Consider the following 13194-nt stretch of genomic DNA (forward strand, 5'->3'; position numbering starts at 1 on the left):
GTCTTGTGTGTACACTTAACACAAATGCATTCCCAACATTCATTGTTTATTCATTCACATAATTATGTTCACTTCCCGTATTGCTGTTATAGTAGCCTTTGTATCCTTGACTGAGTTGGTAGAGTCAGTTGTCCCCCACAAAAGTGACCAAGCTAGATTATCTTGACAAATCAATAACAATAACTACATTATGAAGAAATAATTAAACGTCAATTTCATTTTCAGAAACTGCCTTCCATAAAAGATTATTGTATGAGTATCAAAAGAGCTTCAGCCGTAAGCTATGTTTAAAAGGTGAGGGAATTATCCACCACTTATGTTGTATGTTAATCTCTGTCAGTTTTGATAAACGTAATAAATATTTGGATACCTTAAATTTGGTAATAATCCCTATTAGTGTATTTTGAATTCTGTCAAGCGATGTAGAGTCTCAAGTTGATCCATAAGATTTGGAGTAAGTTTTCTTTTTTTTTCTTTTTTTTTATTGGGCACCTTACATCCTTGTGTAAGGTGAAGCGCAGAAGCGTTTACAGCGCCTAACAGGGAAGCATGCTAAATTCATGCTTGCCTTATATCTCATGAGTTAAGGGCGTAGAAGCCTGAAGAGTAGAATGCTTAGAAGCCTGAAGAGTCGAGGGCGTAGAAACCTGAAGAGTCGCGGGCGTAGAAGCCTGAAGAGTCAATAGTTTATGTCTAAGCAAGTTATTGGAAGCTCCAACAACTTGTCCCTGAATACGAATTCGCAACTTCCGATTTACAGCAGGTACCTACTTTGCTGCTAGGTGAACAGGGACCAAGGGGACTAGGAAGAGTGTCCAAACAACTTCCGCCGGCCCGGGAAGGAGTAAGTTCATGTCTTTGTTCCGTCAGTGCCGGGATACACCAGAAAATAGAACTACAGTAATTATTGATTTACTCTCTTTTTTTTTTTTTTTTTATCTGACCCAGTACCTTTGTACACTCGGAAACCAAATTCTCTAGCCCACCTGGGTCGGTGCTGGTGGTTAGTACAGTATCCTTTCTGGACGGGGGCCCACTCTAACTATCACGAAGCAACACACGCATGAACAACACAGTCATAGTACGGCTCTATAGATGATATTATGTATAAATATTGTATATGGCATTTTATACTCTGCATTATCTTCATTATATATGAACAAGAAGATAAAATTACCATAGGTTGTAGTTACGAAAGTATGAATGGAAATAAACACTTCCAAACCACCCAGTGAATCCACATGTCGTTTGCAGCGCTTGTGGCCAGACCACGATGATTCCACCACACCCCATCTATATCTTTTATTTCCCATCATTCTCGTAACTATATGAAAAATCGTGTTTAATTTAACTACATATTTCAAAAACCTTAAATTACATGTGGATCAGTCACTCCCCATTTGACACACTTATAGTGTAATACTTTGACCATCCCACCTGGGCACATGGAGGCCCACGTTAACTCTCACGGGGCGACATACTCACGAACACACAAATTATGATATGAACCCTTCCAGGCTTCACTATCATTATCATGTTATGTTCATCGTGCTCTGTATCTTGGTAACTAGTCATAGTATCAATACATGACAGTGTTATTAGTATAATATTGCAACTTTTACTCTACAGTTATTGTTGCAAATCATGTACAGGAAGGATACAAAAATTGTAATATCAAGTGTATGGTTCGCTCAAAGCAGGGCCGGATTCAGGAGTGGGCAAAGTGGGCAGCTGCCCAGGGCCCTCCACAATCTGGGGGCCTCCACATATTACAATATTTTATTTATATGTTTATTCATTTGGATTATTTATATTTTCATTCTTTAAAATTCATGTTTATCTATTCCATCACGTCTCCAGTCATGTCTCACTTTTGTGTGTGTGTTTGTGTGTGTTGGGAATTTGTACACTATCAATAACTATACAGTTAATTAAAAATTTCTCAATGTTCTAATTTCCTCAATATAACTGCATATGGCTTCAAAATTCTCCAAAGAAGTGTTCAAATAAAAAAAAAATTTCCGGGGGGCTTACAGCGCCCCTTAGAACTTCCAGATGTTTAGGCTCGCTTCACTCGCCACCCCACCCTCTTGGGTAGTTATAATGAGGGGGGCCTCCACAAAGAAGCTGCCCATGGGCCTCCACAGGTCTAAATCCGGCACTGGCTCAATGCCACCCCAAGTCAGACAACGCGTCACACAAACATACACTGTGTGTGTGTGTGTGTGTGTTCTGTAACATTAAGCTTCACCCTTAGTAGGCAAGATGTTTCATAAAGAGGTTTCTGCCATTCGTCATTGTGAGCATCGTCCCAGAGCACATTGTTTCCATCAAAACCATGGTTCATCCTTATTTCCCGTCTTCCGTGTAACTATATCCATATGGCTAAGTGCTTGCTTTTCATTTTTTTAATTTCCCAAAATAATGTGGATCAGTTACTCGTTATTTAACACATACATGCACTTAGAGCATCAAGATTGTTTTGTAGGCTTGACTATTGGTTAATTGAAACCCCCCAAAAAATTTCACATTTTTAATGCATAAACATTTGACTCATATATATGTGATTATTGTAGTATATAACATATATTTAATGTCTGGACAGATTCCCAAGAGTTGTGCATATTAATGCATAGATTTTGTAAGCATACTTATGCGAAGTGATGTAAAACCACATAGTAAAATACCTGGACAAATTCCCGAGAGTTAGGAAACGAAGTCTATGTGGCCCCAACGAGGTTACACCAGAGAGCTAACTCCCCCGCCACCACCTACAAGGCACTGTCGTGGGCGGAGATTTAATTCTTGACCACAGGTTAATTCCGTGTCCAACCTCCCTCTGCTGCTATAACTTCATGTAATCTGGTGGGCATGGAATCTACCAGATTGCTGCAGATGTTCGGCCTCCTCCTTATTCCCTCCCACACATTATGTGCGTGTCTCCTCACTGCCTCACTCGTTTTCTCCTCAACATCCCATTCAACAACCATATGCGCCCATTGATTTTCTATTGGATTACAATCGGCTCCTTTAGGGGGGGGGGGGAGAGTCCAATAGAATAATCTGCGGGTGCGCCTCAAACCAACGCTTGACTGCCTGACTTGTATGTATTGGACTGCGGTCTTGCACCATACATATAGGCTGTGGGTCTGGGATGGTATATGAGTTGCTGGGAGGATGGTTAGCAGTCCTGTTGAACTAGCAGGTAGACAAAATAGAAAACTCACAGCCAAACTGTAAGAAAACCCATGGACAATGAGACATTAGTAAAATATACTAGGTCATTTTAGCTCGTGCACACACACATTATATACAGACCTATTGGTCCTTGCTAGGCTGTTTGGTTATGTTATGCTAACTAGTTTGCTAGGGTGAGGGAAAGTATATGTATATATAAATATATATATATATATATATATATATATATATATATATATATATATATATATATATATATATATATATATATATATATATATATATATATATATATATATATATATATATATGAACGGAGGAAACTGCAGCGGTTCCTATTGGCCCGTACTGGGCAGTCCCATTTACACCCAACCCCAATTGCTCATATATCCATCCAACCTATGTTTGAAGCTATCCTGCTCTACGTACATGTATATATACATGTACAAAATTCTATTACTATTTAGACGAGTATTATCGTTTTTCCCAACGTATTGCCTAAATGAGGATTGAAAATTTTTCACTACAATGAAATTTGCTATAAGAGACTATGAATATGTTAAGAACACTATTACTTGCGGTAATATCTGATAATAACTGAAAATGGAAACAAATTATTCCTAATTAGCATTGAAAATCACAAAGAAAATATCCAGTGTCAAATACAGTATTTTTAAGTCAACTAGGTTTTAGTTCCCTATTTTCGTAGTGTTTTGCCACTTGTTTCTATTGCCATATTGTTGGACCTCCACCATTCATGTCCGTCTTGAGTCCCAGTGAAGATGTTCGTGACAGCAAAACGAAGCAGTCACGAGGTAAATTCTTGTGGTTTGGGTGATTTTCATTGTCGTGTCATTGGATGTTTCGGCTCCTGATGTTTATTTACTGTATGTAAAGGACGTTGAAGTACCGGATGTATTGCTTACGATGTTTCGCCTTCTGATATTTTAACCGACTTAGGTCAGGATACATTACTCCTGAGGGTCACTGGTTCACTCCTAGGGTCTCCCAGTCCACTTAGTTGTGAATGAGGAAGTGCATTTGGTCGAGTGCTATACCGACCACAGTGCCTCTTTATGTACTAAAAAAAAATATTAATATAAAGTCTGCTCGAGTTAGGAAATTTCTAGGTCGATACACCTTCGCCTAAAACGTATTGTGCTGGATCGATTAAACGAAAATAATAACATTTACATAGTTTTTTAATATGAGGGAGAACCCTTGCTTCTCCTCACCACAGTTACATAAGAGTGTTATCACGGTCATAAAGTTCAATGATGTCTTTCATACAGACCATGAAAAATAGGTTACTGAGACTTTTTTATCAATTGTCTGAGGTGTGAGGCAACAAGAAGGCCGCAACAGCAGTATAAAAACCTTTGTTCCCGCCAGTAGGCATCACAGCTCCTCCCAACATGGCTCAGAAGGTACACACAACTGTGGTGAGGTGTGACACTCACTTGAGGGTCAACCTCCTGACAGCAACATCAAAACTTATTTCCTGCACCTGACCACAACTTGCCGAGATGACCGGTGTTTTTTTTTAGGTTTATATAAACAAGAAATAAATTAATCATAAATTGGTTAATTAGTGATGAGCGTCATTATGGTGTAAAGATGTATAACACCGAATGGGAGCGCATCACGTTACGTTTAGATTTATAATATTTTGTAATGGTTCTTACCATTGATCTATATTACAACATTATGCTAACTAATACCCATATTCTCTCAACAGCAAATTATCGTATTGGCCGCCCTTGTGGTCGTCACCCTGGCCAGACCTGATTATGTTCCCCCTAGCCCAGTGGTGAGTTTACACGTGTTTCCTAAGTATGCCGGAGTAAGTGTTGGTGTTGATGAAACCAAATAATCACACAAGTAGACTTTGGCATGCGTGGTTTAACATTGTGTTGCGAGTGGCATAGTGTTGGTACGTAAGAGAATGAACCACTGTCGTCTTGTTCCAGGATCCTCCCAGGTACGACTTCAACTACGCCGTGAAAGACTACAACGGCAACGACTTCGGTCACCAAGAATCACGTGACGGCTACAACACTGAGGGCAACTATTACGTTCAGCTTCCCGACGGTCGTCTCGAGAGAGTAAATTATTACGTCAATGGCGACTCTGGCTTCGTAGCTCAAGTTGAGTATGAGGGCGAGGCCCAGTACCCCGCCTACCAGCCTTCACCCTCCTATGGGCCCTCACCCTCCTACCAACCTGAACCTAGCTATGGCTAGTCTGACGAACTGGGATATTTAAAATGTTTGTCATATTTTAGCATTTAGTGGAGTCAAGATATTACAGTAAAGATGCCAATACAAAACTGTATTAACTTCCTTCTTTGAAGCTTAGAATTATGTACAGTATAATCATCCAACTGCAGGTACGATTATCATACAACTCCTGCAGGCAAGCTCTTCTTTCTCTATATGGCGAATTGAATTGATGCTCTGTATTCTGAACCTTTGGCTTTGCAATGTAAATACAATTAACATACATACACGAATGCTTATAGATGGATTCAAATTAAATGAAGAATTATTTTTCATTTGGTAATCGTTTTCTCCTTATGTTTGTTCCTTGTCACAGAAAAAGGCAATTCCGCTGTGATGTCGCCTCGAATTTAGTGATAATTCAATGTCATGTGAGAGATGTGATGACTGTGTCTTGTGTGTACACTTAACACAAATGCATTCCCAACATTCAGTGTTTATTCATTCACATAATTATGTTCACTTCCCGTATTGCTGTTATAGTAGCCTTTGTATCCTTGACTGAGTTGGTAGAGTCAGTTGTCCCCCACAAAAGTGACCAAGCTAGATTATCTTGACAAATCAATAACACTAAATACAATATGAAGAAACAATTAAACGTCAATTTCATTTTCAGAAACTGCCTTCCATAAAAGATTATTGTATGAGTATCAAAAGAGCTTCAGCCGTAAGTTATGTTTAAACGGTGAAGGAATTATCCACCACTTATGTTGTATGTTAATCTCTGTCACTCATGTTCATCCAAACCAACAAGACCTCTATCCAGCGAATCCTCCGCTCGGCTCTCCTCACCCAGCCCTATAATCTACAAGTCCGGCACATAAAGGGGGTGGACAACATGATTGCGGACTCCTTATCCCGAGCTCCAGTGGAAATGCAGCAGCTACTCTCCAGACGCACCAGGTGATCACCTCCTTCGCTCCCGCGCTACGGAGGTCTTTGGAGGGGGGGTGTGTTACGAACCCCGCCACCAATTGTCATGATCTACCTACCCAGCACTACGAACCACGCCATCTATTGTCTTGATCTACCTACCCAGCACCACGAGCAACGCCATCTAGGGACGAAACACGAGTATGACTCGTCTTAGTTACCACTCCGGGGTTTCCCTTCTCCATATCCTGGTTGTTGCATCACCTCCTCAAAGTCTTCTTTGTCAGCTCCAGTTCGAGGAGAGTTCAGTTCACTCTGGGAAGTGACCACAGGATCACCTATCCTGGAAACCTACGGCACAGTGACTACCTACCGTCTTCCACAATACTCAGCCTTACTCGTCAGCCATCTCAGCTCCGCACTTAAGTATTTGTAATCTTATATTGCCTCCCCCACGTCCACTTGCTTCAAAGTTGTTTATGTTGTATAAATATGTATATACTGTTAATGTTTAGGTTAAATATGGTTAAGGGTAAATTATAGAAAGCTGAATATTTTGTTAAGGAATTTATGGTACTTTATTATACACAACAAAAACTCGCATCCTTTGTCTACCCTTTTATAGTCCGATTGTCTTTGTTTTTTGTTGTTGTTGCCTGTTGGGATCTGGGTAGACTTTTAACTATATTCTAAATCCCCAACTCGCAACAAATGGCGACCGTGACAGGACCCGACCTTAAGTGCCATATTCCTTCCCCCCTTGTTACTCAGTATTAATTATTCCTCCCAGTCACTTCTGTTCACAATTGCTTTACGGTGGTTTAAAGTTTCCTTCATATGTGTGTGCATATATTGGTATTACCGTACAGTAAGAGTGACAGACGTAGGATATTAGGTTCCAAGTGTCATAAGGCTTACCTGTTATTACACGTGGCAGTCGTGTAGTAAGTCTTATCGAGTGTTGGGAAGAATCCGGATCTGTTTAATGCCGTACCCTCACTCCAGAGTAGGCTGTTCCATAGTCGCTAGTTTAGGGTGAAGTGATATCTTGGGACGCCCCGCTCTACCAGGACCCCATAATTATAAAGCCTCAATTATTGTTCTTCTCATTATCTCATTCGGGGTTGTTACGAGTTGGGGATTTAGAATATAGTTAAAAGTCTAACCAGATCCCAACAGGTAACAACAAAAAAAAAACAAAGACAATCGGACTATAAAAGGGTAGACAAAGGATGCGAGTTTTCGTTGTGTATAATAAAGTACCATGAATTCCTTAACAAAATAATCAGCTTATAAATTACCCTTAACCAAACTTAACCTAAACATTAACAGTATATACATATTAATAAAACATAAAACAATCGTGAAGCAAGGTGGAGGTGGGAGAGGCAATACAAGATTACAAATACTCAAGTGAGGAGCTGAGATGGCTGACGAGTAAGGCTGAGTATTGTAGAAGACGGTAGGTAGTCACTGTGCCGTAGGTTTAGAGGATAGTTGATCCTGTGGTCACTTCCCAGAGTGTAGTGCTCTCTCCTCGAATTGGAGCTCACAAAGAAGACTTGGAGGAAGTGACGCAACAACCAGGATATGGAGAAGGGAAACCCCGGAGTGGTAACTAAGACGAGTCATACTCGTGTCTCGTCCCTAGATGGCGTTGCTCGTGGTGCTGGGTAGGTAGATCAAGACAATAGATGGCGTGGTTCGTAGTGCTGGGTGGAGGGGTTCGTAACACACCCCCCCTCCAAAGACCTCCGTAGCGCGGGCGGAAAGGAGGTGATCACCTGGTGCGTCTGGAGAGTAGCTGCTGCATTTCCACTGCAGCTCGGGATAAGGAGTCTGCAATCAGGTTGTCCACCCCCTTTATGTGCCGGACTTGTAGATTATAGGGCTGGGTGAGGAGAGCCCAGCGGAGGATTCACTGGTTGGAGGTCTTGTTGGTTTGGATGAACGTGAGTGGGTTTTGGTCGGTGAAGACTAGGGTTGTTTGTGGGCAAGACTGGAGGTAACATTCAAACTTCTTTATTGCCAACACCAGAGCCAGGGCCTCCTTCTCTATGGTCGAGTAGTTGGTCTGATGTTTTTTCAACTTGGCGGAGTAGTATGCCACAGGGTGAAGGACATCAGTGGTTGGGTCGGGTTGTAGGAGCACAGCCCCCACTCCGACACCGCTAGCGTCGATTTGCAGATGGAAGGGCAAGGTGTAGTCAGGGGGGTGGACTACAGGCTTGGAGGCAAGGAAGGCTTTGAGGCGGTGGAAAGACTGGTCGCACCTCTGGTTCCAGATGTAAGGGACCGCAGAACTGGTAAGGTCTGTGAGGGGTCCGGCCACGCTGGAGAAGTTACTGCAGAACCGACGGTAGTAGCCGCACATCCCCAGGAAGCGCATGAGCTCCTTCCTCGTCCTTGGAGTGGGGAAGGACAAGATGGCTCTAACGTTTGCGTCCTTGGGTCTCACCATACCATGCCCAACGATATGTCCCAGGCAAGTCACTGATGCCCGGCCAAAAGCAGATTTAGCCAGGTTTATGGTGAATCCAGTCTCTTGCAGTCGTGCAAACAGTATCTCCAAACGCACCAGATGTTCGTCCCAGCTGTCCGACACCACCACCAGGTCATCCAGGTAGGCGAACGTCCCACCTAGGTCCTGAATAAGGTAGTTGATGGCCCTCTGGAATGTGGCCGGAGCATTAGAAAAGCCAAACGCCATAACCAAATATTGAAAAAGACCAAATGGAGTTATAAATGCCGAGATTATTTTTGCCCTATCCGTGAGTCCCACTTGATAATATCCTTTCAACAGGTCCATGGTACTGATAAATTTGGCACAGCCTATGCTGTCTATTATATCTCCAATCAAAGGTAAAGGGTAGGAGTCTGAGACAGTGACCTGGTTCACTTTACGATAATCGGTACAGAAACGAAAAGTGCCATCGGGTTTTGGAATGAGAAGGCAAGGTGAAGCCCAGGGGGAGGTACTAGGCTCAGCTAAGTTATGTTTTAACAAAAAATCTACCTCCTTTTTCATAATATCTTTTTTTTGTGGATTTAGTCGATATGCTGATTGCCTAATGGGTTGTACATCATCTGAGATTAGCTTAATATCATGTTTAAGTATATTGCAAAACCCTGGGAGGTCTGACGTGACTTTAAGAAATGTTGATAATAACTGAGTGAGACCTTTTGCTTGAGATGGATTCAGAACAGAAAAATACTCATCCAAGTTGTTGAGTATGTGACTGTTAGCAGGGTTTTCTTTAGGTAGAGGGAAGTCTAAATTCTCCAATAGATCCATGTCATCTGTCTCCGGCTCCGGCCCTGACAAAACCATATGCAATACAGGTTGGCTTATAGCCTCTGGGATGTCTTCCTCTGACTGCCTGGAATGGTAAAGTTTCATGAGATTAATGTGAACAAGTTGTGAATCTTTTCTGCGATCAGGAGTATGGACTATATAGTTGAGGGGAGATAGTTTATTAGCAACTATATAGGGACCAGTAAACTTGCTTTTAAGGGGAGAGCCTGGAATGGGTAGAAAGAGTAACACTTTGTCACCTGGAGAAAATGATCTTTTAACTAATTTTGGTTGGGACTTCACCATTTTTTCTTGGACTTTTTTTAAGTGTGACTGAGCAATGGTTCGGACTTCAGTTAATTTGTCCCGTAAAGTGTCAATGTATTGGGAAACTGTTGCGGGCTTAATAGATGTAGTGTCAAACCACTGCTCCTTTACTATTTTAAGGGGTCCCCTAATTTGTCTCCTATATAGTAACTCGAACGGGGAGAAACCCAATGACTCCTGGGGACATTCCCTGATGGCAAAGAGTAACAAGTCTATGCTTTCATCCCATTCCTTTTGGGGTTCTATACAGTATTTTTTGATCATTGATTTGAAAGTTTGATGGAACCGTTCCAAGAAACCTTGGGATTGTGGGTGGTAAGCCGAAGATGTACAATGGTCCACACTGAGGTCTTTCATCACCTGTTTGAAAAGATTGCTCGTAAAATTGGTGCCCTGATCGGATTGGATCTCTTTAGGAATGCCCACTGAAGTGAAAAGGTGCAAAAGATGTTTGATTACGTTTTTTGAAGTGATGCTTTTAAGGGGAAAAGCCTCAGGATAACGTGTACTGGTATCCATAACTGTGAGCAGGAATTGATTTCCCTTCTTAGTCTTTGGTAATGGGCCCACACAATCCACAACAATCTTTTCAAATGGTGTAGAAAATACTGGGATGGGCTTAATGGGAGCTGCTGGTATACTTTCATTTGGTTTTCCTACCATTTGACAAATATGACAAGATTTTAGGTACTTTGACACATCCTTCCTAAGTCCAGGCCAATAATAGTGTTGGAGGAGCTTTTTATATGTTTTCAGGATTCCCAAATGTCCTGAAATACCATCATGGGCAAGGGCAATTAATGCTGGTCTGACTGAGGCGGGAATTACCACTTGATGTATTTCAGACCACGTGTCTAGATGGGCAAGCTCAGGGGGCCTATAGGCCCTCATCAAAACCCCTTCATGATAATAAAAACACGGAAGGGTGTTAAAATCTTTACCCTCAACTGCTACATGATGAAGTTTATTCAAAGATAGATCAGATTGTTGGGCTTTAATGAGCTCATCCTTACTAATGGTCTTATTGTACAGATCTTCTGTGGGTAGGAAGATATTAGAGGTGGTTTTAGATGAAGAGGGCCCATTTCGCACACTCTGTGACCGGGTGACAGCACAAGATGGGAAAAGGTGAGGAGTAGTTTCTTTAAGGTCAGTGGTGGAGTTGACAGGTAAGGGAGAGTCGACTGTCTTTATGTTGGGAACCACTAGATCTCCTACCAAGTCATTACCCAATAATAAATGAATGCCGCACACAGGCATTGGGTCTTTCCTAATGGCTATTTGCACTTCCCCAGTAATCAAGGGACATTGGAGGTGCACTTTAGCTAAAGGATAGGAAGAATGGGATGAGAGATCTGAAATTAGAACACTCATTAGTAAATGCGGTAGATATATCAGGAATGACGTTAAACAGGAGGATAGATTGTGCTGCGCCCGTATCACGTAGTATACGAATAGGGAAAGAACGAGACCCCTCTATGATTGAAATTTTTCCCTCATAGGTGAATGAAGAGAAGAGATCCTGATGGAGCCTTTCCACATTGGTGGTTGCTATTGGTTTGGATTTGGGATCCAGGGAACTACTTTTAGCAATTCGACACTTTGGGTGTTTACAAGTCTGGATCGTATGGCCTGGGTTTTTACAGTAAGAACAATAAAACTTGGTTGCATCAGGGGGGGGTAGGTGTGGGACCTTTCGACCTACCACTCACGTCCCAAGGTTATCATCAGAGGAGGACCTAACATGCCGGAAAGTACCACGTTCCCTACGGCACAGTGACTCCACCAGCAACGCGTACTCATCAGCCAGCTCAGCCGCACGCCCTAAATTAACCTCTCCACGCTCCTCCACATGCTTCATGATGTGAAATGGTATCTTGCTCTTCCACTCCTCCAGGACTACCAAGTTTAACAAATCCTGAGGTGGCCATTAAGAAAACCTAGATAAATTAATTAATGGTCAAAAAGATAAGTGGATTACCCTAGAAAATATCACGGCAGTGGATAACCAGAAAGTCCCGGAAACTACCCAAATTATACCTAGGGAAATTACACTTATGAATATTGTTCTTCTGAGAAGATCCTTAGATAAGGATAAGAGACTTGAAAGGGAAGGGCGTATTACGGCATTAATATAAAGATCCGGATTAACAACCCTGAGATACTTGAAAGAGGAAGGGCGTATTACGGCATTAATATAAAGATCCGGATTAACAACCCTGGAGTTTGGTATGATTGACCCTGAATGAGATAATGAGAAGAACAATAATTGAGGCTTTATAATTATGGGGTCCTGGTAGAGCGGGGCGTCCCAAGATATCACTTCACCCTAAACTAGTGACTATGGAACAGCCTACTCTGGAGTGAGGGTACGGCATTAAACAGATCCGGATTCTTCCCTACACTCGATAAGACTTACTACACGACTGCCACGTGTAATAACAGGTAAGCCTTATGACACTTGGAACCTAATATCCTACGTCTGTCACGCTTACTGTACGGTAATACCAATATATGCACACACATATGAAGGAACCTTTAAACCACCGTAAAGCAATTGTGAACAGAAGTGACTGGGAGGAATAATTAACACTGAGTAACAAGGGAGGAAGGAATATGGTACTTAAGGTCGGGTCCTGTCACGGTCGCCATTTGTTACGAGTTGGGGATTTAGAATATAGTTAAAAGTCTACCCAGATCCCAACAGGTAACAAAAAAACAAAAAAAAGAGACAATCGGACTATAAAAGGGTAGACAAAGGATGCGAGTTTTCGTTGTGTATAATAAAGTACCATGAATTCCTTAACAAAATAATCAGCTTATAAATTACCCTTAAACAAACTTAACCTAAACATTAACAGTATATACATATTAATAAAACATAAAACAATCGTGAAGCAAGGTGGAGGTGGGAGAGGCAATACAAGATTACAAATACTCAAGTGAGGAGCTGAGATGGCTGACGAGTAAGGCTGAGTATTGTAGAAGACGGTAGGTAGTCACTGTGCCGTAGGTTTAGAGGATAGGTGATCCTGTGGTCACTTCCCAGAGTGTAGTGCTCTCTCCTCGAACTGGAGCTCACAAAGAAGACTTGGAGGAAGTTACGCAACAACCAGGATATGGAGAAGGGAAACCCCGGAGTGGTAACTAAGACGAGTCATACTCGTGTCTCGTCCCTAGATGGCGTTGCTCGTGGTACTGGGTAGGTAGATCAAGACAATA

At 41.9% G+C, this 13194-nt stretch overlaps 1 protein-coding gene across 1 annotated transcript; it reads left to right on the forward strand.

Moving 5' to 3' along the window:
• The first annotated feature begins 4606 nt into the window (after positions 1 to 4606).
• Positions 4607 to 5752, forward strand: LOC121877803 (cuticle protein 19.8-like). The gene is made up of 3 exons (XM_042383680.1): positions 4607 to 4625; positions 4937 to 5008; positions 5169 to 5752. The coding sequence occupies exons 1-3, from the start codon at positions 4614 to 4616 to the stop codon at positions 5439 to 5441; spliced, it is 357 nt and encodes a 118-aa protein (XP_042239614.1). The 5' UTR covers positions 4607 to 4613; the 3' UTR covers positions 5442 to 5752.
• Positions 5753 to 13194: the final 7442 nt, after the last annotated feature.

Source organism: Homarus americanus, unplaced genomic scaffold, assembly GCF_018991925.1.
Source record: "Homarus americanus isolate GMGI-L3 unplaced genomic scaffold, GMGI_Hamer_2.0 scaffold24523, whole genome shotgun sequence".
Classification (NCBI taxonomy): Eukaryota; Metazoa; Arthropoda; class Malacostraca; order Decapoda; family Nephropidae; genus Homarus; species Homarus americanus.

Excerpts from the sequence above, each read along its gene's own strand:
- LOC121877803 (XM_042383680.1), top strand. Across the intron at positions 5,009-5,168 it reads ATGTTCCCCCTAGCCCAGTG|GATCCTCCCAGGTACGACTT; the intron begins GTGAGTTTACAC and ends GTCTTGTTCCAG.